The sequence below is a fragment of the Vulpes vulpes genome, chromosome 10 (genome assembly GCF_048418805.1).
Source record: "Vulpes vulpes isolate BD-2025 chromosome 10, VulVul3, whole genome shotgun sequence".
NCBI classification, from domain to species: Eukaryota; Metazoa; Chordata; class Mammalia; order Carnivora; family Canidae; genus Vulpes; species Vulpes vulpes.
In genome coordinates this window covers 72513077-72536991 of record NC_132789.1, presented here as the reverse complement: position 1 = coordinate 72536991, position 23915 = coordinate 72513077, and the positions used below count along the sequence as shown (strand labels likewise).

The 23915-nt window shown below is 43.0% G+C and overlaps 1 protein-coding gene across 14 annotated transcripts in view; it reads left to right on the top strand.

Moving 5' to 3' along the window:
• The first annotated feature begins 1230 nt into the window (after positions 1-1230).
• TMCC3 (transmembrane and coiled-coil domain family 3) overlaps positions 1231-23915 on the top strand; it is a 254360-nt gene continuing 231675 nt past the window's right edge. For 2 of the 14 annotated variants that reach the window (XM_072724609.1, XM_072724593.1), the window contains exon 1: positions 1326-1356. Coding sequence is in view for 1 of the 14 variants with exons in the window: in XM_072724606.1 (XP_072580707.1) it covers positions 1348-1356 (9 nt within the window). In the remaining 13 variants the exon portion in view is untranslated. Of the gene's footprint in view, positions 1357-1499; positions 1624-1739; positions 1931-16532; positions 16696-23915 lie in introns of those variants that run through there. The other 12 variants (XM_072724594.1, XM_072724606.1, XM_072724588.1 and 9 more) reach the window with 12 other exon arrangements.

The following is a 23915-nucleotide window of genomic DNA, read 5'->3' as shown; positions in this document are numbered from 1 at the left end:
AATTGTTATTTCCCCGAAAGCAAAACATCAAAGGCCAATCTGAAGAGATTCATATCAAGAGAAAAAAAAAAAAAAACTCTACTGTATGTCAAGCGTAAGTTAAAGTAAAAAGGCGGTTAGCAGGCTTCATTAATTCCCTTATTTGTTTCCTCCCTGATATCTCAGCCACCCCTCTTATCTGTGCAGGTAGGCAACAAAGAGAAATCAAGAGAAAATGGTTTTATTACTAGATCATAAAGCTATTTAGTCTGTTTAACATTTGGTCTCTATAGTACTGCTGACACTCTATCAATGTTAGAAAATTATAACCATATTCCTTTGACAGCGCTGATAAGTGGTGATCTGCCACGATAATTGGCATCCACGCGATGTAAAAGCCGGAATATTTGTCGTGTTTATCCAGCACAAGCCTTTGCATTCCCACCGCTGTCTGCTGCTTACCTGCTACAGCCTGGTTTGAAAACGCAGGAGTCTTTGTATGCTGTTCAAAGGATCCTTTGGTAAACAAGGGATTTCCACCACCACCACCCCCACTCCCCCTGAATTCAGGCTGCCTCGAATTTCGTGCTATTTGACTGACTTTGTTCAGCAGAAGGCAAATCGGGAAAAGTCCAGGTTTCTTCCCCGAAGACTCACATCCTTCCATCCTACTCTCGTTCTTGAAGATTTGAATCCTGCATTCCCCTGGCTCAGGAGTGTGCAGTGTTTTCATGATCAGGAGGAAGATATCCCGCTTCCCTCCTCTTTTTCTCAGGAGTTATTAGCATTTGGGGATAGGATTTCCCTGTTGTTTGGCGGGGTTGGGGCCTGGGTGGGGAGGCCCCTTGTGAAGAGGAGGCTTTGCACGCAGAGCTTTGCCGGGAAGACCTGGGTTTTGCAGTCATGGGGATGCAGACCCATTCTCCTGGATAAGCCTAGACCATCTCTGTTCCCTGAGGTCTTTCCCCCAACCCCGGGGCCGATGTGCTGTTTCCCACCCTTAACCCTCCCCCATCCCTCCTCCGAATGCTCAGGACAACCAGGGCACCTCGAGGAGCAGCCCGGGACACGGGCGGGCCACCCTCCCACCCGCCGGGGGAAGGGATGTACTTTTAAGGCGCTGACAGCTCCCGTCCCGGGCCGCCAGCCCCTCCGGCTCCGCGGACCTGGCTCCCCCCGGCCGGGCGGGACGGCGGGGGGACGAGCGGGGCCGGCGGGCGGCAGGGCCTGGAGCTCGCACGCGGGGCGGCCGCGGCGCACGCGTGTGTGTGTGTGTGTGTGTGTGTGTGTGTGTGTGTGTGTGCGCGGGGAGGGGGGGGGGGGGACGGCGCTCCGGGCCTCGCGGCGCCCAGCCCGGCCGCCGGCAGGATGCGGAGGGTGAGTGCGCGTGGCCCGGAGGCGCGAGGGCCGGGGGCGGGGGGCCGGGCCGGGGGGGGGGGGGCGGGGGCTGGCGGCCGGGGGGCGCCCTCCCGGCCCCGTCGGGGCTCTCCCGCCCGGCCCCGCCGCCGCCGCCGCCGCCTGGGCCGCTCCGCGCCGCGCTCCTTCGGGGCCGCCGCGTAAACTCTGCCGTCGGTCGGGCGCCCGGGGCGCGTCCCCCGGAGGGTGCGCCCTGGAGCCGGGGGGCGGCGACGGGCGCGCGAGCCTGTGAGTTTCGGGGAGGGCCCGCCTGGGGGTGCGGGCCGCGGGGAGCGTGGGGCGCAGCCCCAGTCGGGGAGCAGGTGCGCGGGGCCGGCGGGGCCGGCGGGGGCGGCGGGGCCGGCGGGGGCTCCCCGGGGACGGCCGCGGGGTGCGCTCGGCTCTAGCGCGGCTCTAGCGCTGCGGCGGCGGGGAGCCCTAGCGGACGCCTGCGAGCCCCAGGGGCACCCTTGACATTTCCCGGGCCTCCAGGCCGAGCCCAGGGACAGGTCGGGCGCCGAGGCAGGGGCGCTCGGTGTTTTCTAAAGAGACAAAGGTGAGCAGAAACGGGAAAAACAGAGTAAGACTTTGTCGCCAGAGCCTGTGGATTTCTCGGGTGGGAGTGCGAGGTTGCCTGCGGGAGGGCGTGTACGTGCCTGTTTGGTCACCCAGTGGCTTTTTCAGAGACTTCTCTCAGCTGCCCTCTTGCTTTAAAGGGAGCTCTGGCCTGCCGCTTTGCAGCCGGTGCAGAATCAAGTCTTGTGCACGTTGACGGGGGCAGTGGGAGTGGTGTTTGGGGGGCGCGTAGAGCAAGAGTGAATTGGCCCCAGCTGCCTCTGCCTCTGGAAAGTCTGTTAGTGAACTGGCATGGAAATTCACCTTACCTTTTGGAGTGAGTCCAAACCTGCTCAGGTGTTTCTGCGGAGGACAGGACTCCAGCCAGGCTGGCCAGCTGGTTTGGCATTCCTGGCATTGGTGGAGTGGCAGGAATGGAAACAGGTGGGGTCACTTTTTTGAACTCCGAATTCAGGGGTCAGCAACCTTCTTTTACCTTGGCGTCACCGGGTTAATTAAGGAAAGCTAGATGGGATGTGTTAGAGGGAGAAGCAAGATTTGGTGATGGAGAGTGTTGACCCGAGTATTTTAAAATATGATTTGCATCTTGTTCGTTTAAGGATGAAAAAGATGGATGCTTGCTAGAAATGCAGATTCCTGAGCTGTACTTCAGACCTATTAAATGGAGTCATTGGGACTGGAGCTCTCAGTTTGCATTTTATTTTATTTACTTTTTAACATTTTATTTATCTATTCATGAGAGACACAGGTAGAGAGAGAGGCAGAGACACAGGCAGAGGGAGAAGCAGGCTCCATGCAGGGAGCCTGACATGGGACTCCATCCCGGGTCTCCAGGATCAGGCCCTGGGCAGAAGGCAGCACTAAACCGCTGAGCCACCCAGGCTGCCCACTCAGTTTGCATTTTAAACACGACTGCCACCACCATAAGGCAAATAGATTAAGCACCTGCTGTGTGTAGGTACCCTGCTAAGCTCTAGGAGTGCAGTGAGGAGATGATGGCCAAAGAGCCTTGTACTCTTGGAAGCTATATTCTAGTTGAGAACTTAGACAGTAAAGAAGTAAACAAATACACGATTAATTTTAGATAGTGATTAGTACTATCAAGAAAATAAGAGCAGGATAACGAAATACAGAGTAAATCAGGGAGTGAAGCCATTTTAGTTTCTGTGGTCAAGGAAGACATTCCTAGGGAGTTAATATTTGAACTATGAATTACATGAGAGGTCAGCTGTGTGAAGGTTTGGGGAAAGAGTCCTCCAGACTGAGGAACATCAGGTGCAAAGGCTCTGAGGCAGGAATAGACTTGGCCTGTGTGAGACACTGAAAGAGGATCCTGGGGCTGAAGTGGAATGGAGTGTACACAAGATGGAATGAGTAGAATGAAGTGAGGTTGGAGGGAGAGATAGGGACCAATTTCTATGGGGACTTGATGGCCATGGTAAGAAATGTGGATTTTGGCCTAAATGCAGAGGAATGTTACTTAGAGAATTTTAAGCAGAGGAACAGTGATATGATCTGGTTTACTTGTTTTGAAGATCTACTTGGCTATTGTGTGTAGAATGAATTACAGAATGGAGATGGTCATGGTAGAGAGACCACCTTTGTGTGCAGGTGTGATAGAGAGAGGTATAGAGACTGGATGGATTTTGGAGGTAGCATGGACTTGCTAATGTGGAAGGGAGAGGTGGGAGTCCTTTAATGCACACCGAAGCTTGCTCATTGTTGGGGTGTGTGAGAGAGAGAGAGGAAGGAGAGGAAGATGGAGAAAAGGTGGTTGGACCTCAGTTGGAATGCCCCCAGTGATAATGAAAGTAACATTTTGTGAACATTTACTCTGTACTCGGTACCGTGGTACATGTGTTCCCAAGACTCCTGTGAAATAGTGACTGTCAGTCACCATTTTACAGATGGGATGATAAACTCTGGAAGGTTGAGTCTGTTGCTCTAGCTGCTCAGCTCTGTGTTGGAGTTGGGATTTGTACCAAAGCCCTGGCTTTTGCTATTACTTTCTGCTGCCTGCAAATTGCCTGCTCCTGCCCCAGATCATTTCTGGTTCCAGAGAAGCAGATAATTTAGCAGTTTGGCACATGTATGTGGCAGCGTTTCAACCGTTTGTAGATCGGTAACTGCAGAGGGAGGGCAGACACACTGTTAGAATAGAAAGTAATTACTTCCATTTGATGTTGCTGAATGAAAGAAAAGGTGCATAGAGAATGCACAAAGTCGGAGCACAGAGGATGCCCAATAATTGGGTTTTTCTGGGGAGAGGCTGAGAGGGGGGCTTTCCCACCCTGCCCAGTGCTTTGAACCTTATGTCATGACCACCGGGGAAGCCATATGTTGGGTTCTTCTTTCACCTGTTCTCTTAGCTGGTTAATGTTTCCTTCTTTACTTTTGCATCCAAAATGAGCTCTTTTCCTGTGCAGAGCCAGGAATTTCAGACCATCGGCTACTTTAAAAAATTATTTGTATTAGCATTAGAAATCATTTGTAGAAAAGTAATTTTAATGGTAGCTACCATCGATTGATTGCTTTTTCTATGCCAGGCACTTATCATCTCCCTTCGTGTTCAGAACAGCCTTTTAAGTTAAAATTAATAGGTGATACAACCATACAGTATAAAAATTCAAAATATATGAAAATATTTACAGTGGAAATTGTTCCTCATATTCTGTTGCCCAGCCAGCTGGTTCCGCTTAGCCAGAAGTAATTGATGTTAAACCCATTTCTTGTCTCCTTCCAGAAATAATCTGTGCATGTATAAGCAGTTACATATTCATACTCCCCCCCCCCCTTTTACACACAAATGTAAATGTAGCATATAAGTGCCTTTGCTTTTTTCCCTTGTACCTAAGATCAGTATTTGTAGATCTATTTGGTTCCTTTTATGGCTGCATATGGGATACCTTTGTGTGGATGCACTAGGATTGTTTGTACTAGTCTTTTGCTATTATCGGCAGTGCTACAGGGAATAATCGTATACATACGTGATTTTACGTGTGTGAGTGTATCTGTATGATAAATTTCTGAGTCAACTGATAAGAAAAAACTACTTTTGTTAGGTGAAGCAGAGTAGTATAGAGAATATACAGAGGAGAAATATATATATTTAGAATATATATTTAAATATGTGTAATGTCTCCAAGTAATAGCATAGACTTGGAGCCAGATTACCTGGGGTTGAATCTTAACTCTGCTGTTTACAACCTGTGCAAGTCAACTTCTCTTTGCCTCAGTCATCTGATTTATAAAATAAGAAGAATAATAATATCTACCTAATTGGATTGATATGAGGATTGTATTAGTTTGTGTTGCATAACAAATCACCCCCAAACTTACTGGCTTAAACCTGTTTTACTTAGCTCGTAAGTCTGTAGGTTGCCTAGGTGGCTCCTCTTGTTTGGGCCAGCCCAGCTGAGCTCTGCTGGGTTTTTTCATGCATCTCTGGTCACCTGCTAGGTCAGCCGGTAGCTGGAGGATCTAGGCTGGCCTCACCCACATGTCTGGTAGTTGACAGATTAGTTGACCGGCAGGGACCTCATGAAATGGAATCTCATGCTGCAGTCAGTGAGCTCAGGTTTCTTTATGTGGTAGTCTGAGGGTTCCAAAGAGCAGCTGGTGAGGGCAAACCCAGAGCACAAACATTTTTCAGACATCTGACTGTGTCACATTTGCTATTGTCCCACTGACCAAAGTCAATCTCATGGCCAAGCTCAGAGTCTGTGTGGGAGAGGACTCTCCAAAGATAGGGATATAGTATAGGAGATTATTGCTACCATTTTTGCAAACCATTCTACTACAAACATTGAATAAGTTATTGTATCTTTTTAAAAAAGATTTTATTTATTTTTATTTTTAATTTTATTTTTTAAAAAAGATTTTATTCATGAGAGGCAGAGACAGAGAGAGGCAGAGACACAGGCAGAGGGAGAAGCAGGCTCCCTGCATGGAGCCGGATGTGAGACTTGATCCCAGGACCCTGGGATCATGACCTGAGCCAAAGGCAGATGCTCATTTGCTGAGCCACCCAGGCATCCTTTAAGATTTTATTTATTTATTTGAGAGAGAGAGGCAGAGAAAGCGAGAAGCAGGCTCTCCATTAAGCAGGGTGCTGAACGTGCGCTCAATCCCAAGACCCTGGGATCATGACCCTCTTACTTACTTACTTACTTACTTACTTACTTATTTACAAGGGAGAGAGTCAGAGGGAGAAGCAGACTCCTTGCCTAGTAGGGAGCCGGAGAGGTAGGACTCGATCCTAGAACCCCAGGATCATGACCTGAGCTGAAGGCAGACCCTTAACCAACTGAGCCACCCAAGTGCTCTGAATAAGTTAATATTTTTAAAGTGACTTGTATCGCGCCTGGCACATTATAAGTTTGTTAAATTGAAAAGAAAGAGAGAGATTACCAGATTACCCTCAGTTTACACCTCCATGCATGAGGGTGCCTGTCTGTTTCTTCCTAACACTGCATCAGAGTTATTATCCATGGAGACGGTTCTTGTTTCCCTTTATGCGGATGAAAAAAGTGATGCTCAGGGATGTTAAGTTGTTTTTCTGACGTTCCAGGCCAAACCAGAATTTGTGGTCTTGCCGTTCTAGACAGATGCATGATTTCTGTGTCCCCAGTGCTTCCATCCACTGCTCTCCTGCCCACTCTTGGATTTCATGTCCCATATACCCATTTCACATTTGGATTTAGGTTGAGAAGGATCTGTGAATCTGTTTACATGTTTAATAGTGATTTTGATACCAACCTGGCTTACTGAGTTCAAAGTGTCTACAAAGGTAGTGGGCAGGCTCTGTTTTGTCTCTGAAGGAATGATGAAGGGAAACATCACTTTACCTTTTTTTACATGGGGAAAGTAGATGAGCCTGGCCGTATTTATTCTTTCTTCCTTTCCATTTGTTAAATCTTTTTGCTTCCCTTTCTCCTTTACAACCTTGGGGATGGAATTCCATTCCCCAAGGCCAGATATGAAGATGGGAAACAGTATTTCTTAGTGGTTCAGGGCTTGGTGTCTGGAGACAGACAACTTGGATCCTAATCCAGCTCAGCTATTTACTAGGCCCTCGACTTGGACTGGTTAACCTGCATTAAAGGTTTTTCGGGGTTTGAAAGATAGTGAATTCAAGTCGCTCAGTTATCATTACATAGCACATTTCTTTTGCTTCTGTTTTCTCTGTTCTGTCTCACGTCCTTCCCTCTCTAAACCTAGTTGTATCCCCCCAGATATGTTGAACACGCGCTGAGCCCTTACTCTAAGTGCCTTATGTGTATTTAACTCATTTAATCCTCACAACACACCTGTGAAATAAGTGCTGTGTTATTCCCATTTTCAGATGAGGAAGTTAGACGCTGAATGGCTAAGTAATTTGCTCAGCATACCACAGCTAATGAATCATGTAGCAGGGATTTTAAAGCAGGCATTCTGGCATCAGAATTTGTGTTTTTAATATTTATGTCCCCCAAAAAGTGAGTTGGAGGGTTTGGGATTTAAAATTGAGAGCTTTTGCTCTAGGTGAACTGCTGGTGAATTCACACACAGCCTCCATCCTTGGCAGCAGCTGAGTGTACCCAGCTGTGCCTTAGACTGAAAATCCCACCACAAAAAATATAAACGTTCGATCCTTTTGCCAAAAGCCTTTCCATTCAATCATTGTAATCCTAACGAGATTTCAAGCGTTGTGCCTCTCTTGTAACTGAGGTGTGACACTGTTGAAAAATACATAGGGCTCCTTTTTTTTTTTTTTAAGGTTTGAGAATCACGCTGGCTAGTTCTGAGTCTCGCCATTTCTTGTCCTCCCTCCCTTAAACGTTTTAATTTTAATTCCAGTGTAGTTAACATACAGTGTTATATTAGTTTCAGATGCATAATATAGTGATTCAATGCTTCTGTGCATTGCTCAGTACTCATAAGTGTGCTTCTAATCCCCTTCACCTAGTTCACCCACCCACCCACCCACAACTGTCCTCTGGAGTATCAGTTTGTTCTCTATCGTTAGAGTCCATTTTTTTGGTTTATGTCTCTTTTTCTTTCCTTTGCTCATTTGTTTGGTTTCTTAAATTCCACGTATGAATGAAATCATATGGCCTTTGTCTTTCACTGACTGACTTATTTCACTTAGCATAGAACTCTGTAGTTCCGTCCATGTTGTTGCAAATGGTGAGATTTCATTTTTCTTACGGCTGAATAATATTCTGTCATACACATACACACACACACACCCCACATCTTCTTTATCCATTCCTCAATCAATGGACACTTGAATTGCTACCATAATTTGGCTATTGTAAATAATGCTGCTATACACATAGGGGTGCATCTATCCCTTTGAATTAGTGTTTTTGTATTCTTTGGGCAAATACCCGGTAGTGTGATTACTGCACCATAGGGTAGTTTTACTTTTAACTTTTTGAGGAACCTCCACACTGTCTTCCACAGTGGCTGCACCAGTTTACATTCCCACCAACAGTGCAAGATGGTCCTTTTTCTCCACATCCTCGCCAACACTTGTTGTTTCTTGTGTTTTTAATTTTAGCCATTATGACAGTGTGAGGTTGTAGTTTTGATTTGCACCTCCCTGATGAGAGATGTTGAACATCTTTTCATGTGTCTGCTGGCCATCTGGATGTCTTCTTTGGAGGAATCCTTGTTCATGTCTTCTGCCCATTTTTTAATTTGATTTTTTGTTTTCTTGGTGTTTTGTTGTATAAGTTCTTTATATGTTTTGGATGTTAACCCTCTGTTGGATATGTCGATTGCAAATATATTCTCCCATTCTATAGGTTGCTTTTCAGTTTTGACAGTTTCCTTCACTGTGCAGAAGCTTTTTTATTTTGGTATAGTCCCAGTAGTTTATTTTTGCTTTTGTTTCCCTTGCCTCAGGAGACACATCTAGAAATGTGTTGCTACAGCTGATGTCAGAGAAATTACTGCCTATTTTTCTTCAAGGATTTTTGTGATTTCAGGTCTCATATTTAGGTCTTTACTGGATTTTGAGTTTATTTTAGCGTGTGGTGAAAGCAAGTGGTCTGGTTTCATTCTTCTGCATGTACTTCTTGCTGCTTTTGATGGACTTTTTCTCTGGTGGCAGATGAGGATTGCCACAGCAGTGGAAGAGTAAAACATAAATGTTGCATATAATATATATCTTTCTTTTTTTAAAAAAGATTTTATTTATTTAAAATGGACTTTGTACTTTGTGCTAGGAATCCATTGTGGGTAAGCATGACCCTGATCTCACAGAATTTGTAGTCTTTCTGAGAAAATGAACAGTTTTGTGAATTATGATATAATCTGTTGCAAAGGGAAAACAAGTTGCTAGGGTATTGTAGCGGGATTTCCTTACCTAGTCTGGGGGGCTCATAAAAGCCTTCTAGAGGAAGTGACTGCTCAGCTGAGACTTGAAGGATGAGCAGGGGCAGCCAGGGAAAGAGAAGCAGGATTGCATTCCAGGTAGAATGAACAACATATGCAAAAGGAGAGGGAGGAATGGTGCATTTAGGGAAGCGAGATACATTCAGAGTAGCTAAAAGGATGGAGAGCAAGGCAGTTATGGCAAGAGCTGAGGTTGGAAAGGTAGGGGGATGCCAGACCATGAAAGGCTCTGTAAGTTATGTTGAGTGTCCCAAAGACAATGAAAAGCCATTGAGAGGTCCTAAGCACATTTTTGAAAATCCAGTGTTTGTTTCAGAAGGTTCCTTTGGCCACAAGGTAGGGGGGAATGGACTGGAGGAGTGAGATCGGAGGTAGAGAGACTAGTTAGGAGGCTGCAGCAATGACCCAGAATGACCTGGACTAAGGAGATGGAGAGGCAACGGAGACGCCTGTTCTATTCAAGAGCTGTTTTAGCAGTAGAATGAACAACCCTTAGTAACAAATAGGATGTGGAGGATAAAGGAGGAGAGGATTGCAGAATGACAGACTCTCAGGTTTCTGGTTTGGTAAAAACATGGTGGTGCTACGAACTGAGACCTAAACCTCTGGAGAAGGCTGAGAAGTAGGCCCTGGGCAGACTGCCTCTGTTTGTGTACTTGGAGTTGGAGCAACCAGGGGGCCACTCATGTAGAGAGAGTTACAGGGGACGATTACTGAGGTCTACAGTGCAGGATAAAGTGTTATTTAAAGATAAAAATGTGTGAATTATTGGCATATAGGCAGTAATGATTGAAGCCATTAGAGTTACAGAACACAGAGAATACATATTGTATTTATAAACAGTGGTTTATAAAACATGTTATACCAAAAAGAAAAAAAAACCAACATGTGCAAAAGAATCACTTAGGGAGCTTGTTAAAAATGAACATTTTCTGGGCAACACCTTTTAAGTTGCTGATTCAGTAGGACTGTGGTCGTAAATTGGAATCTGCAACGTGTAGTAGAGTTGACAATATACATAATCTACAACCCAGCTGTTTTACCCATAGGTTTATGTCCTAGAGAATCTCTAGCACTCTGTGACTTATACTTTTTAAAAAAAATTTTTTTTAGATTTTATTTATTTATTAGAGAGAGAGAGAGAGAGAGAGAGAGAGGAGAGAGACAGGCAGAGGGAGAAGCAGGCTCCATGCAGAGAGCCCGACATGGGACTCGATCCCCGGTCTCCAGGATCACACCCTGGGCTGAAGGCGGTGCTAAACTGCTGAGCCACCAGGGCTGCCCAGCTTATACTTTTTAAAAGGGGAAATATTTAATATATTAAATTAATACAAAAAAGGCATAAAGAATAATACATCGACATTTATGTATCTACCGCAATTTAAAAATAAAAAATGATGAAGATAAACTGTAGTGCATTTATAAAATAGAACACATACTACTCAGCCATAAAAAGGAACAGACTAGGGGCGCCTGGGTGGCTCAGTCAGTTAATCATCTGACTCTTGGTTTTTGCGCAGGTCATGATCTCAGGGTTGTGGGACTGAGTCCCACGTGGAGCTCTGTTCAGCAGGGAGTTTGCTTGGGATTCGCTCCTTCTGCCTCTCTCCCCACTTGCATGTTTTCTCTCTCTCTGAATAAATAAAATCTTTAAAAAAAAGGACAGACTCTGTTTATGCATGAACACGGATGGATCTCAGACTAGACACAAAAGAGTGCACACTCTGTGGTTGCATATATGTGAAGTTCTAGAACAGGAAAAACCAAATCATGGTGATAAGAATCAAAATAGTGGTTGCTGGTGAGGACTGATTAGAAAGGGGCATGAAGGAATTTCCTGGGGTGCTGAAAATTTTCACTTCTTGATTTGTGGCTTACATGGTGTGTGTGTCAGACTCCTTGAACTGTACACTTAAGATCCATATCACTCTATGTAAATTATACCTCAATGAAAGATCCTAATACAAAGGAAAAAAACCCCCAGTAGAGATGGCACTCTCCCAGTACTTTCCTGCCAAGCAGAGGAAGCTTCTGTCCTGAATTTAACATATCTATGCACTTTAATATTTTTATTACATATGCATATATCCTTAAGCGGTGCTATTATTTTGCTATTATTTTGCATGTCTTTAAACTTTATATGTATATATATCACAACATATATACACACACATATGATTTTTGGCTCAACGTCGTATATGAGATTTATCCATCTGATATCAGTAGCTCATTGTGCATTTTTAGAACTAAGTATATTCATGTAACGGAATACTACATAATTAAGTTGTCCTTTCTGTTTTTGCCATATATTTAGGTTATTTCAAAGCTGTGCTGCTCGGCCCTTGTATATGTATTGTTTGTGGGTGCTAGGGCACGTAGGGGTGGAGTAGAGGGACTGTAGGGCAAGCATACTGTCAGGTCACCTACTGCTATACTTCCCTCCAAAGAGGTTTATGAGCAGCTTATGAATGGCCTATATTTTTACCGAACATGTGGTACTGTTACACATTAAATTTATTTGCCAATCTGACACAAGTCAAATGTCTCATCATGATTTTAATTTGTGGTTCTCTGGTGATTGAACTTTTTTTTTTTTTTTTTTTTTTTTTTTTAAGTAGGCTCCATACCCAGCACTGGAGCCCAGTGTGGGGCTTGAACTCATGACCTCTGAGATCAAGACCTGAGCTGAGATCGAGAGTCGGGTGCTTAATCAACTAAGCCACCTAGGCACCCTGAACATATTTTTACGTATTCGAGTGTGGTCCAATGTATTTTTATGTATCCATTGGCCATTTGAGTTTTCACTTCTGTGAATTATCAGTTTGTATCTTTTACTCATTTTTCTTTTGTACTTTTTCTTACTGAGCTGCAAATAGAGTTTTCCAGTTTGTGTCTTTTTCTAAATGGAATAGTTTGATGAATGTTAACGTATTGGAAGTAATCGGTTCATTTTTTTGTGGTTTGTGCTTTTTGTTCCATAAGAAATCTTTCCATGCCTGCTAAGGAAATTGATCTGTGTTCATTCATTCATTTCCTTCCTTCCTTCCTTCCTTCCTTCCTTCCTTCCTTCCTTCCTTCCTTCCTTCCTCCTTTCTTTCTTTCTCTCTTTCTCTCTCTTTCTTGGATTTTACCCATCCATTTGACACGGGGGGGTGGGGGTGGGGGACAGAGAGAACGAGAACATGAGCAAGCAGGCAGAGCAGCAGGGAGAAGGAGAGATAGGCTCCCCCACTGAGCAGGGAGCCGATGCAGGACTCGATCCCAGGACCTCTGGATCATGAACTGAGCCAAAGGCAGGCACTCAACTAACTGAACCAGCAAGGCGCCCCACCTGTGTTTTCTATTTAAAGTTCAAATTTTGCCTTTACTATTTAGACCATTTATCCTCTTGGAATTAAATTTAATGTTAAGCGAGATAGGGGCTCAGTTTTTTCCCATATAGATAACCAGTTGCTTCATCAATGCTTACCGAGTATCTGTCATTTCACCACCCATGTGTGATGCCACCTTTGTCAAATGTCAAGTTTCCATATATGTATAAGTGTGTGCCCTTTTTTTTCTTTTTTTAAGATCTTAGTTACTCCTTATTTGTACTAATGTCACATAGGTGGAGTCAGTCACTCCACTTTGGTGAGCTCAAGTATGTTTTTTTGATTCATCGATGTATCTAGTGTGTAGAGCCATGGCAGGCCCTCGGTGGGGGCTCAGTCAGTACCTGCTGAATGATCAAAGGAATCTCATCTTGTATTAGCTAAATAGGTAACCCTGCAGTTCCCTGACATACTAGACAGTGTTTTACCCTTGGGGAGAAGAAGAGGAGACTGTTGGGAGCACCATCTCTTGCCTCTGTTCTCCTTTGCTCTTGGTTGCCTTGTGCCCCTTCTTATTCAGAAGAGAACCTCAAAGAACAGATCCTCAGCGAGCCCAACAACTAACCAGTATAGCCACAGTCTGCAAGTACAAGGTTTAGTGAGAGTGAGATTGCTGCTAATTGTGACCCTGGAGGTTTATTTTCCTTTCTTTTCTTTTTTTTTTAAGTAGGTTCCATGTTCAGCATGGAGCCCAGTGCTGGGCTTGAACTCACGACTGTGAGATCAAGACTTGAGTGGAGGTCAAGAGTCAGACACTTAACTGACAGAGCCACCCAGGTGTCCCCAACTTTGGAAGATTCTGATCACAAATGTAAATAGTTATGTGAGGTCTTTTGAAATTTGGCCAATAACTAGGCCCTTAAGCCTTAGAAATAAGACAGGGTGTCACCTCAAATTAGGTCCTGTGTGCATTTGAACATCTTTATTTTGTAGGCTAGTGTTACTTCAAAATAGACTTCTTTCTCTAGCATAGTTGTTGGCATGTTTTGTTTTTTTTTTTTTTTTGTTGGCATGTTTTGTTAATATAAAAACCACCATTTACTTAATGCTTGCTACATGCAAGGCACTGTGCTAAGTATTTTGCATATACTACGTATTTTGCATATACTTCATTGACTCTTCAAAGCCATCTTTTTTTTTTTTTTTCTGGATTAAATGCTTGAAATGTGAGCAAAGTACTTTAAGGTTTGGGCCAGTATACACAAGAAAGACAAAAACCTAATATCAAATGCTCAAAAAAAAAAAAAAAAAGTTGAACCAATGATCAATGTGTGTAATAAAGCCACAAATTAAAAAATGTACTTGGAAAGTTAATAATAAGCAACTCTGGTTACATTTATTCTAAATCATTATGCTTATTCTTTGGCATTCTAGGGTATTTATAAACATTAATTTCCTCATGGAGAATTTTTCTTATTCCTACTGCCAAGCAAGCTGTGACATGGAATAGTCTAACAGGCAGTTCAAAGGAGTGAGACTCCCACTTTTTCCAGTCTCAATTACGAGGTTTGAAATGTTCTGACAATTGAATTAGCTGACTGGTGCAACAATAGCAAATGCTTCCTAATTCATGCTTCAGAAATTAGGCAGAAATTAGGTTGCTGGTAATGGACCAGAACTGTCTGGACACTGAGAAGCTACCCTCCTGCCTTCAGTGGAAGGGGGTCAATAGCAGCTCCTGTCATTCGTTCTCATTTGAATTATACTTTATATGTTGCATTTCCTATTTTTGAATATGAGTGCTGGGAAAATGGCCACAGTATTTGTTGACTGGGTAAAGCTATCCATTCCGTACTGAAAGGAGGGCTCAGACATGGCCCATGCAGAGGGCCGTGCAGGATTAGTATGCCTGGCTGCCTCTCTTTAGACATCTGTCATTCTAATAATGGAGCTGTATGTTCTGAAGCCCTACCCTGCCCCTACTTCTGGATTAGGAAACCACAGGAGTGGTGTCAGTTCAGTGATGGGACATCCAGGAAGAGTATCTAGACTGTGCTATGCATTTTAGGTCAGTATCAAAGAAAATATATCTGAGATGATTCTAAGTTCAGTGTTTTCTTTCATATTCAGCATGGAATGGCTAGGTCAAAGTCAGTTTTCAGGAAGCAACCAAACATCTCCCCTTAAAGCAGGGATTAGCAAACTTTTTCTTTGAAGGGCTGATAATAAATATTTTAGGCTTTATAGGTCATATGGACCCTTGTCACAACTGCTTAACTCTGCCACTGTCGTGTGAAGACAGCCATAGATGATACATAAAATAAGTTTGGCTGTGTCCCATTGAAACTTTATTTAAGGACACGAATCTGAATTATATAACTTGTACAGGTTATAAAATATTCTCCGATTTTTCCAATTATTTAAAAATGTTAACACCATTCTTAACTTGTAGGCCATTAAAAAAGAAGTCACTGGATTTGGGCTGTGAGCCATAATTTATAAATAGAGATTCCCCTATGTTCCAGGTGTGTCTGCAATTTGTTTTCTAGTATGTGAACCAGCCTTTTCTGTTATAGCCCATGCTCAATAAGTTACACAGAGCTACGAGGACAGAAAACCAGAAACCTATCCCAGACCAAGGCATTTCCGTCTCCTTCCTGTCTCACTTGCTGCCTCCTCATAGACGCATACACACCCTTACCAATTTTTAAAAATTAAAATAAAATAAAATTTTATGCCTCCTTTTCCCAATTGTAAGAAGCCTTGTTCCTATCTTTTGAGGTTCCTGGTAAGTTATATTAACTAGAAACTTATGCATTGAAATAAAAAAGCAATTGTCATTCAGCAGAATGTTACAGAAATTAGTAGAGTATGGATATTGTTTCTCTTTGCAGAAGTGGATACACTTATTTTCCTTATCTTCAAATAATTTCTCATTACAAGTGATAAAATGGAATTACTTTAGAATATTACAAGCTGTGCATTCTGCAAATGTGTTGAAGCTCCCTTTGAATAGATTTTTTTTTTTTTTTAGTGCTTATATAGTGAAAAGTGGTTAATGAGGATGTAGATGGTTTTTCTGAACTGTGGACAGGTGCACAAATTGTCCAGGTGCACCACAGTTGGTTGGTTGGTTGCATGGCTCCTCTGTGAAGTAAGACCTGAGGTCAGGTAAGAGTTCATTGGTGCTCAGAAATTTGGTGCTTGAATAATAGTATGGTTGGGACAGCATTACACTGTGGCATCTGAAGTGAAGTCTGATGCATATAGGCATATAACCTTGGACCTCCATAAGCCTCATTTTCCCCATCTGTGAAATGGGGATAAAACAGTTGATGTGGGGGATCCCTGGGTGGCTCAGCGGTTTAGTGCTTGCCTTTGGCCCAGGGCGCGATCCTGGAGTCTCAGGATTGAGTCCCGCGTTGGGCTCCCGGCATGGAGCCTGCTTCTCCCTCCTCCTGTATCTCTGCCTCTCTCTCTCTCTCTCTCAAAAATAAATAAATAAATAAATAAATCTTTAAAAAAAACAGTTGATGTGAAGGCACTTTTTGTAAACTCTAAATACTGTCCTTATGAAAGACATATTACAGTCATGTGCTAAGTCTGAGTGTAATTTCTTGTTGATGGTTCACAAACCTGGCTGGTTATTAGAATTGTTGGTGAGAGTAGGTGGGGGTGGGGGAGCTTTGGGAAAACACAGATTTCCAGTCTCACCCCAGACTTGTTGAATCAGAATTTCTGTGAGAGGACCTAGAAACCTTTATTTTTCATAGGTCTCCTAGGTAATTATGTGTTTGAGTGGCTTTATTTTGTTCATAAGGTTTGGCTGATGGATTTAAGGAAACCATATACTTCCCTTTCTTTTTTATGATTTATTTTTTATTTTAGAAGTGGGGGGCAGATGGAGAGAGAATCTCAAGCAGACTGCCCACTGAGGAGCCTGACCCTGGGCTCAATCTCAGGACCCTGAGATCATGACCTGAGCTGAAACCAAGAGCTGGATGTTTAATTGACTGAGCCACCCAGGCCAGAAGTATGTACACACCCAGAAGTAGGTACTCTTACATACTGCTTAATCCTAGCTTGAATTCTCTCCCTTAAATGCCTGGGGATTTGTATTCATAGACAATAAGGAAATCAGAAGAGAGAAGATGACAAAGAACAAGAATTAATCTTCATTTTGTCTCCTGGGGAATGTCTTTTTCAGCAAGTGGAAGTAGGAACACAGGTGTTTTGATGTCAACCTAGTGTATGAACCCAAATTGTGTTTCTCCCCTTTTAGCTCTCCCTTTGCAGTCCTCTTGTGTACAGTGTAGTTTTCACTTTTTTCTGTGCATTGAAGCACGTTTGTGAAAGGAAGAGCGTGAGATTCAGCACCCCATGAATGTACGACAGATTGACAATATCCTTTCCAGTTTTGTTACTCAAAAATCATCATTGAAAATGTTTTTTGAATTATTTATGGAAATAGCTCAATTGTGATGTTGGCACATACAGATCACAAACACAAAAAGAAACTCAGTAGTAGTAAAAAGATAAATTGATTCTGAATTTCTCACATTTTCTGCATTGCCACTGATTTACATATGAGTAATTGTAGGTTTCAAATGAGTGAAAGCATCCACCTCCACATTGGCAACCTGGATCGTTTCCAAACGTTGAACTTGGTAGTATGTACTTACATGCAAATGCTTTCATAGAGTACTTTTGCAATTTCCTAATGCTTAAGTATTCCCCCATTTGCCAAATTCCTTTACAAATATTAGATATTGGCTATTTTTCCAGATATCTTATTAGACATTTATATAAGACAGAATCCTCGCAGTTCTTATCTCAAGTTCACAGGCTTGGTAACAAGATGGTCATGAATATATTACTGCAGAAAAATTTAGCTTTCATGTTAATTATATTAATCCCACTGAGTTTCAAAATTACATTTATTATAAAAGAGAGGGATACCTGGGTGGCTTAGCGGTAAGCATCTGCCTCCAGCCAAGGGCGTGATCCTGGAGATCCGGGATCGAGTCTCACATCAGGCTCCCTGCATGGAGCCTACTTCTCCCTCTGTCTGTGTCTCTGCCTCTCTCTCTGTGTGTCTCTCATGAATAAATAAATAAAATCTTTAAAAAAAATTAAAAAGGGAGAATATTTTTTTAAGATTTTTATTTATTTGACAGATAGCAAGCACAAGCAGGGGGAATGGCAGGCAGAGGAAGAAAGAGAAGAAAGCTCCCTGTTCCGAGGGGGAGGAGCCCAATGTGAGACCTGATCCCAGGACCCTGGGAGCCACCCACGCATCTGAGAATATTTTCCATGGAAAAATACGAGGTTGATATATTGAATCTGTGTGTATAGGTGACCCTTTAATTCCATAGTTTATTAATTATTTTTCTCTTATTATTCCATAATTTTATTAATTTGATGGATATACTACTTTGAAAGTAAGTAAATGCTTACGAAATATTTGAGGGACTAAAAGGGATATATCTTCTACGTTTAGTAATGTTGAATATGTTCATACCTGTTGTTCAACGTTCATTTCTATCTTCAGCGATCTCCAGAAGATGACTTTGGTTGCTGAGTCTCTGCCTGTTGGCTCCAAATCTCCAGAGATAAATTTCCAGCAAAATTTTGAATACCTCTACCTTCTTCTCCCAAAGTTCCTCAAACTCTCAAAAATGAAACTTATTTTCTCACTCAAACCAGATCCTCCTTTTAGGTTTCTTATTTGGGGGAGCCCCATTGCCATTCTTCCAGATGTTGAGGCTTCCGCCTTTGACATCATCTCTGACTTTCTCTCTCTCAATTCTCATCAGAACCTAAATATTGTTAGGTGAATCTTTGTCTTTCCCTTCCACTGCCGCCCCTCCTGTGTTTAGATCTTGTTTCTCAAACCAGAGTCCAAGGATTCTGAAGGCGCTCCATGCAGATGTTCTTGGGGATGTGAGTGTCCTATGGTTTCTGTTCATGCTCAGGATAATCCAGCAAAACTAACATGTACATGTTTGGGTCATCCAGATTTGTAACCGAGTTCTGCCATTGATTTTAGTGTCTATATTTGTGTTTGTTGGTGTGTTAGCTCTAAGTCAAGCAGATCCTCTTCTGGGCTCTCATGGTGCCCAACTTCGTTGAGAATTCCTCACATTGTTGTAATAATGTGAGTCTGGCTTTCCCAGTGGACTCACATCTTGGAGGACAGGGACCACATCTTATTTTCGTATTCCCGGAATCTAACCTTGGGCCCGACACATAGTAGACACTTAGGTTGTAGTAGTTGTGTTTACAGCCAACCCTTGAATAATGCAGGGGATGCTGACATTCCCTCTCTCCATGCATTTGCAAATCTACAAATAACTTTTGACTCCCCCAAAACTTAGCCAATAACATGATTAATGCTATTTTGTATATGTATTATGTCATGTATTCTTACAATAGAGTAAGCTAGAGAAAAGGTTATTAAGAAAACCATAAGAAACAGAAAATATGTTTACAGTATCACATTTTAAAAAATGTGTATGTGAGTGGGCCTGTGCAGTTCAAAAGCGTGTGATGTTGTTGATCATGGGTCAGATGTATATTGTTTTGGAATCTGATTTTTTTCCTCCCATACGTGGCCATAGTTATTTTAACATTTGTATAATATTTAGTCGTGTTGATAGAGGACATTTGATTTAAACCATCCCGTATTTTTAGATGTTTGGATTATTTTCATTTGTTGGCTCTTTGAGTAGCACATTTAAAAACATCCTTGAAGAAAGTTATTTCTCTCTCATCTAGGTTGTTTTCTTAGGAATCCCTTAATGGAATTACCAGGTCAAAAGACACAAGCAGTTTTATTCCTCTTGTAATATGATTCTACTTGGGTTTTTTTAATTTAAGTGGAAAGAGCAGGCTGAGTTGTAATGTAGGACCTCTTTTTAGATAAGTTTCTTTCATTTTCAATTAAACTCTCTTTGATTTGGAATCAAGCTAGAAAGAACAAATGATGGTTATTGTCCCCTCTACTCTCTACTGTCTTTGCGCACCCGGATTGGTCTCCCTCCCTCCAGTCCTCCTGCCCTCAGCCACACCTTTGGAAATGTGTGAAGTGCAGCAACCTCAGCCTGAGTAATGTTTCAGCAGGCAAATCAAATCATTTAATCCAGTCGTGCTGAACATACAGCAGAGGCCTTCCATCGCCTTACAAGATAATGTCCAGCTCTGCTGCCAGGGCCTTCAGAGCCCTTCGAGACAGGGCTTCTGTTTCCCTTTCTAGGCTTCTCTCTGGCTGCTGCCCAGAAGCATTTTCTGTTCACCCCGAAGGCACTATTTCCAGTTGAGAATGTACTTGCTGTTCCCTCCAGCTGAAGTGAACTCCCCAGCCCCGCACCTGCCTGGCATTGCCTGCCTCAGTCCCCAGGACCCAGCCCCACATCTTTGGGCTGCTCCCCTTCCAGCCAGACTCCCTGCCCAACCCCCTCCTTGTTCCACCCTTCCTTAAAGCCTTTGCTGGCAGCTAGATAGCAGCTCTTGGTAAATTTGGTCATCTTCTCAGATTGTGAGCTCGGTAAGGATAGGAATTTGTTTTGTAAACCAGCTTTCCGTACAGTGACTAGCACATGGCTGGTTTTCTGAATGAACAGGATTATTTTGGTTACTCTTTTATAAGTGGACTGCTTACAGGTACTTACAGGTAAGTCTACTTATATGCAGGTTGAGAGTCCATGTATGGTTGATCCTTGAACAACATGGGGGTTAGGGACACTGAGACCTTACAGTCAAAAATTTGTGTATAACTTGAACTCTCCCCAAATTCCTAATAGCCTACTATTGACCAGAAGCCTTACTGGTAACATAAGTCAATTAACACATATTTTATGTGTTGTGTGTACTATAAACTGTATTCTTTTTTTTCCTCCCTTTTTAAAATTTAAATTCAGTTTGCGAACGTATAGTGTAACACCTGGTATTCATCCCATCAAGTGCCCTCCTCAGTGCCCGTCCCCCAGTTACCCCATCCTCCCACCCTCCTCCCCTTCCACAGCCCTTTGTTTCCTGGAGTTAGGAATCTCTCATGGTTTGTCTTCCTCTCTAATTTTTCTCCCCTCAGTTCCCCTCCTTCCCTCATGGTCCCTTTCACTATTTCTTATATTCCACATATGAGTGAAACCATATGATGACTGTCTTTCTCTGATTGACTTATTTCACTCAGCATAACACCCTCCAGTTCCATCCATGTAGAAGCAAATGGTGGGTAGTCATCCTTTCTGATGGCTGAGTAGCATTCCATTGTATGTATAGATCATATCTTCTTTATCCATTCATCTTTTGATGGACATCGTGGCTCCTTCCACAGTTTGGCTATTGTGGACATTGCTGCTATGAACACTGGGGTGCAAGTGTCCTGGCTATATACTATATTCTTACAGTAAAGTAAGAGAAAAAAATGCTAAGAAAATTATAAGGAAAATACATTTACAGTACTGTATTTATTTATTTATTTATTTATTTATTTATTTATTTATTATTTTTTAAAGATTTTATTTATTTACCCATGAGAGACACACACACAGAGAGAGAGAGAGAGAGAGAGAGAGGCAGAGAGAGAAGCAGGTTCCATGCAGGGAGCCCGATGTGGGACTCGATTCCAAGTCTCCAGGATCAGGCCCTGGACTGAAAGTGGCGCTAAACCGCTGAGCCACCCGGGCTGCCCAGTACTGTATTTATTAAAACAAAAACAGAAACAAAAACAACCTGTAAGTGGGCCTGTGCTCTGTTGTTCTGGGGTCAGCTGTATATGGTAATTTTCAACTGTCCAGAGTATCAGTGTGTCCCTTCTCCCCTCCATCCTTCCTGCCTCTTTGGTAATTTTTTTAATGGGAAGCTGTTTTAATTTTGTTTATTAACCAGGCTGTAAACTAGATGAAGGGGTATCTAGTTCCCCATCATATCCACTGCGCTTAGTACTCCTGCCTGACTACAGTAAGTACTCAGAACCTGTTGACTGAATGAGTGAATGCATGAATGAATGACGTTTTGAGAACATGCACTGACCATGGGGCATGTCACAAACCTGGACAGATGGGAACCACATTTATGTATTTGCTGCATTTATGTATACATCTGCCATGTTTTCATGTCATTCGGTTAATGTGTCCATTTAGCTCCTGGCTTTTCTTAGAACCTCTCTGGTGTCTTCTGTCTCTGCCATTGCATGACTCTGAGGACTTGTTTGAATTATGCCATCTACCTCATTCTTTTTAAGGAGAGATGCCTGGGAAATGCACGCTTCAGGCCAGGAAGCTTGACACCTTTATGTCATAGGCAAGATGGTTTTTGTGTACCCAAGCAAGGAAGCAGACGTTCTGTAGGGCTGGCTTCCTCATCTATCTCCAAATGTCAAATCTAAATCAATCCACATCCTGTGGTTCTGGGGGATAAATAACTGAATCATATCTGCATGACCGAGGTGATTTATAGAGATGTGATATTATCCAGATCCTGCTGCCAAAACAGGAAGAGGTCATTTTGAGGAAAGCATGAAACACTGGCAGAGATCACATCCCCTTTCCCTGTGTCCCATCTCCTTGGGATACCTGTTTCATTTCTTGGTGAGAATTTGTGTTTTGGCCACAGCCTATTTGACAAAGAACAAAATATTCCATCCGCTACTTAGTTTCCTTTCTTGAATTACTAGTCCTATTAAAATGCATAATAAGAGAATTAAAAAACTGAGGTAGTAATTAGTGGAGGGTTCAATGTTGGGAGAGAAGAGAATTATTTTCAGTTTACATTGGAACTATGAGTGACAGGAAGACTTGAGTGAAAAAACACCTGAATGACAGCAAAAGTCCTGCTATTTGGCTCACTGAAATAGGTGCTGTACATTCTCAGTGACCTACTCTCAGGCCTGAAATTTCTTTTAAAGGCCTGCTGTGTGAAAACTAAAATCTTAATTGAAAATAAAATGGATCGAGCTAGTATCATATTTACTAAATTAATGTTAGTTTGACTAACATTAGTTAGTTAATGTTAATTTGACTGCTCAAATGCATTCTTTTCTTGATGCCAAAAGGACTACAAGGAGCTTTGCAGCCCTGAGCATCAGTTAGCTTTAGCTGTAGGGACAGCTGGAGACAACAGGGCAAGGACCAGAGTCTGGCTGGCCAAGTGGTAGAGGCTGACGTAGCTGGGCCAGAAGGAGTGCTGTGCCCACATTGTAGGTGGTGCAAAAGGAGGCTGACTTTATGTTAGGGGAAAACCAGCAGTGCCTGGCACACAGAAGAAAGTGGAATATTGAATGAAAGGGGCCCAGGGAGGGCAGAGGAAGGTGAGGACTTGGACATGATATAGATGTAGTGGTTCTCTCATCCATTGAAGTTACCTTGGTTCTGAAATTCAGGGGAAGCTGACATATTAGGGTTCTCCAGGGAAACAGACCAATAGGATATATATATATACATATATATATAACCTGTGAAGGTCCAGACAGCATATGCGTGTGTGTCTATGTGTATATATATATATATATATATATATAGAGAGAGAGAGAGAGAGAGAGAGGTTTATTAAAGGCAGTAGCTCATGCAGTTATGGAGCTGAGAAGTCTACAGTGTGCTGTCTGCAGACTGGAGAACCAGGAGAGCCCATGGTATAAATCAGCCTGAGTCCAAAGGCCTGGCCGCTGGCTGATGGGATGTCTTTTTTTTTTTAAGATTTTATTTTATTTATTCATGAGAGACACAGAGAGAGAGGCAGGCAGAGACATAGGCAGAGGGAGAAGCAGGCTCCATGCAGGGAGCCCGATGCGGGACTTGATCCTGGGACCATGGGATCACACCCTGAGCCAAAGGCAGACGCCCAACCGCTGAGCCACCCAGGCATCCTTGGCTGATGTCTTGATCTGAGTCTGAATCCAGGGCATTTGGAGTGCCAGCATGATGTCCAAGAGCAAGAGAAGATGGATGTCTCGGCCCCAGCAGAGAGCGTGAGTTTGCCCTTCCTCTGCTCTTCTGTTCTGGCCCTCAAACTGGTTGAATGATGCCTGCTTGTCTTTTCCAGAAACACCAGCCACCTGAGGATCCTTTAGCCCAGTCAAGTTGACACTTAAAATGAACCATCACAACTGATTAATTCTGAAGTGCCAGTAAAACCTCACTCATGTTCTTCTCGAGTCTCCCCTCTGTGTCCACCATAGGACTGTAGGAAAGGCCAGGCTCTGGCAGCAAAAAGGAAGAGAGTGAGGTAGACGCTGTTTATAAGGGTCAGTGGGAGAGAGACATATTCACAGCA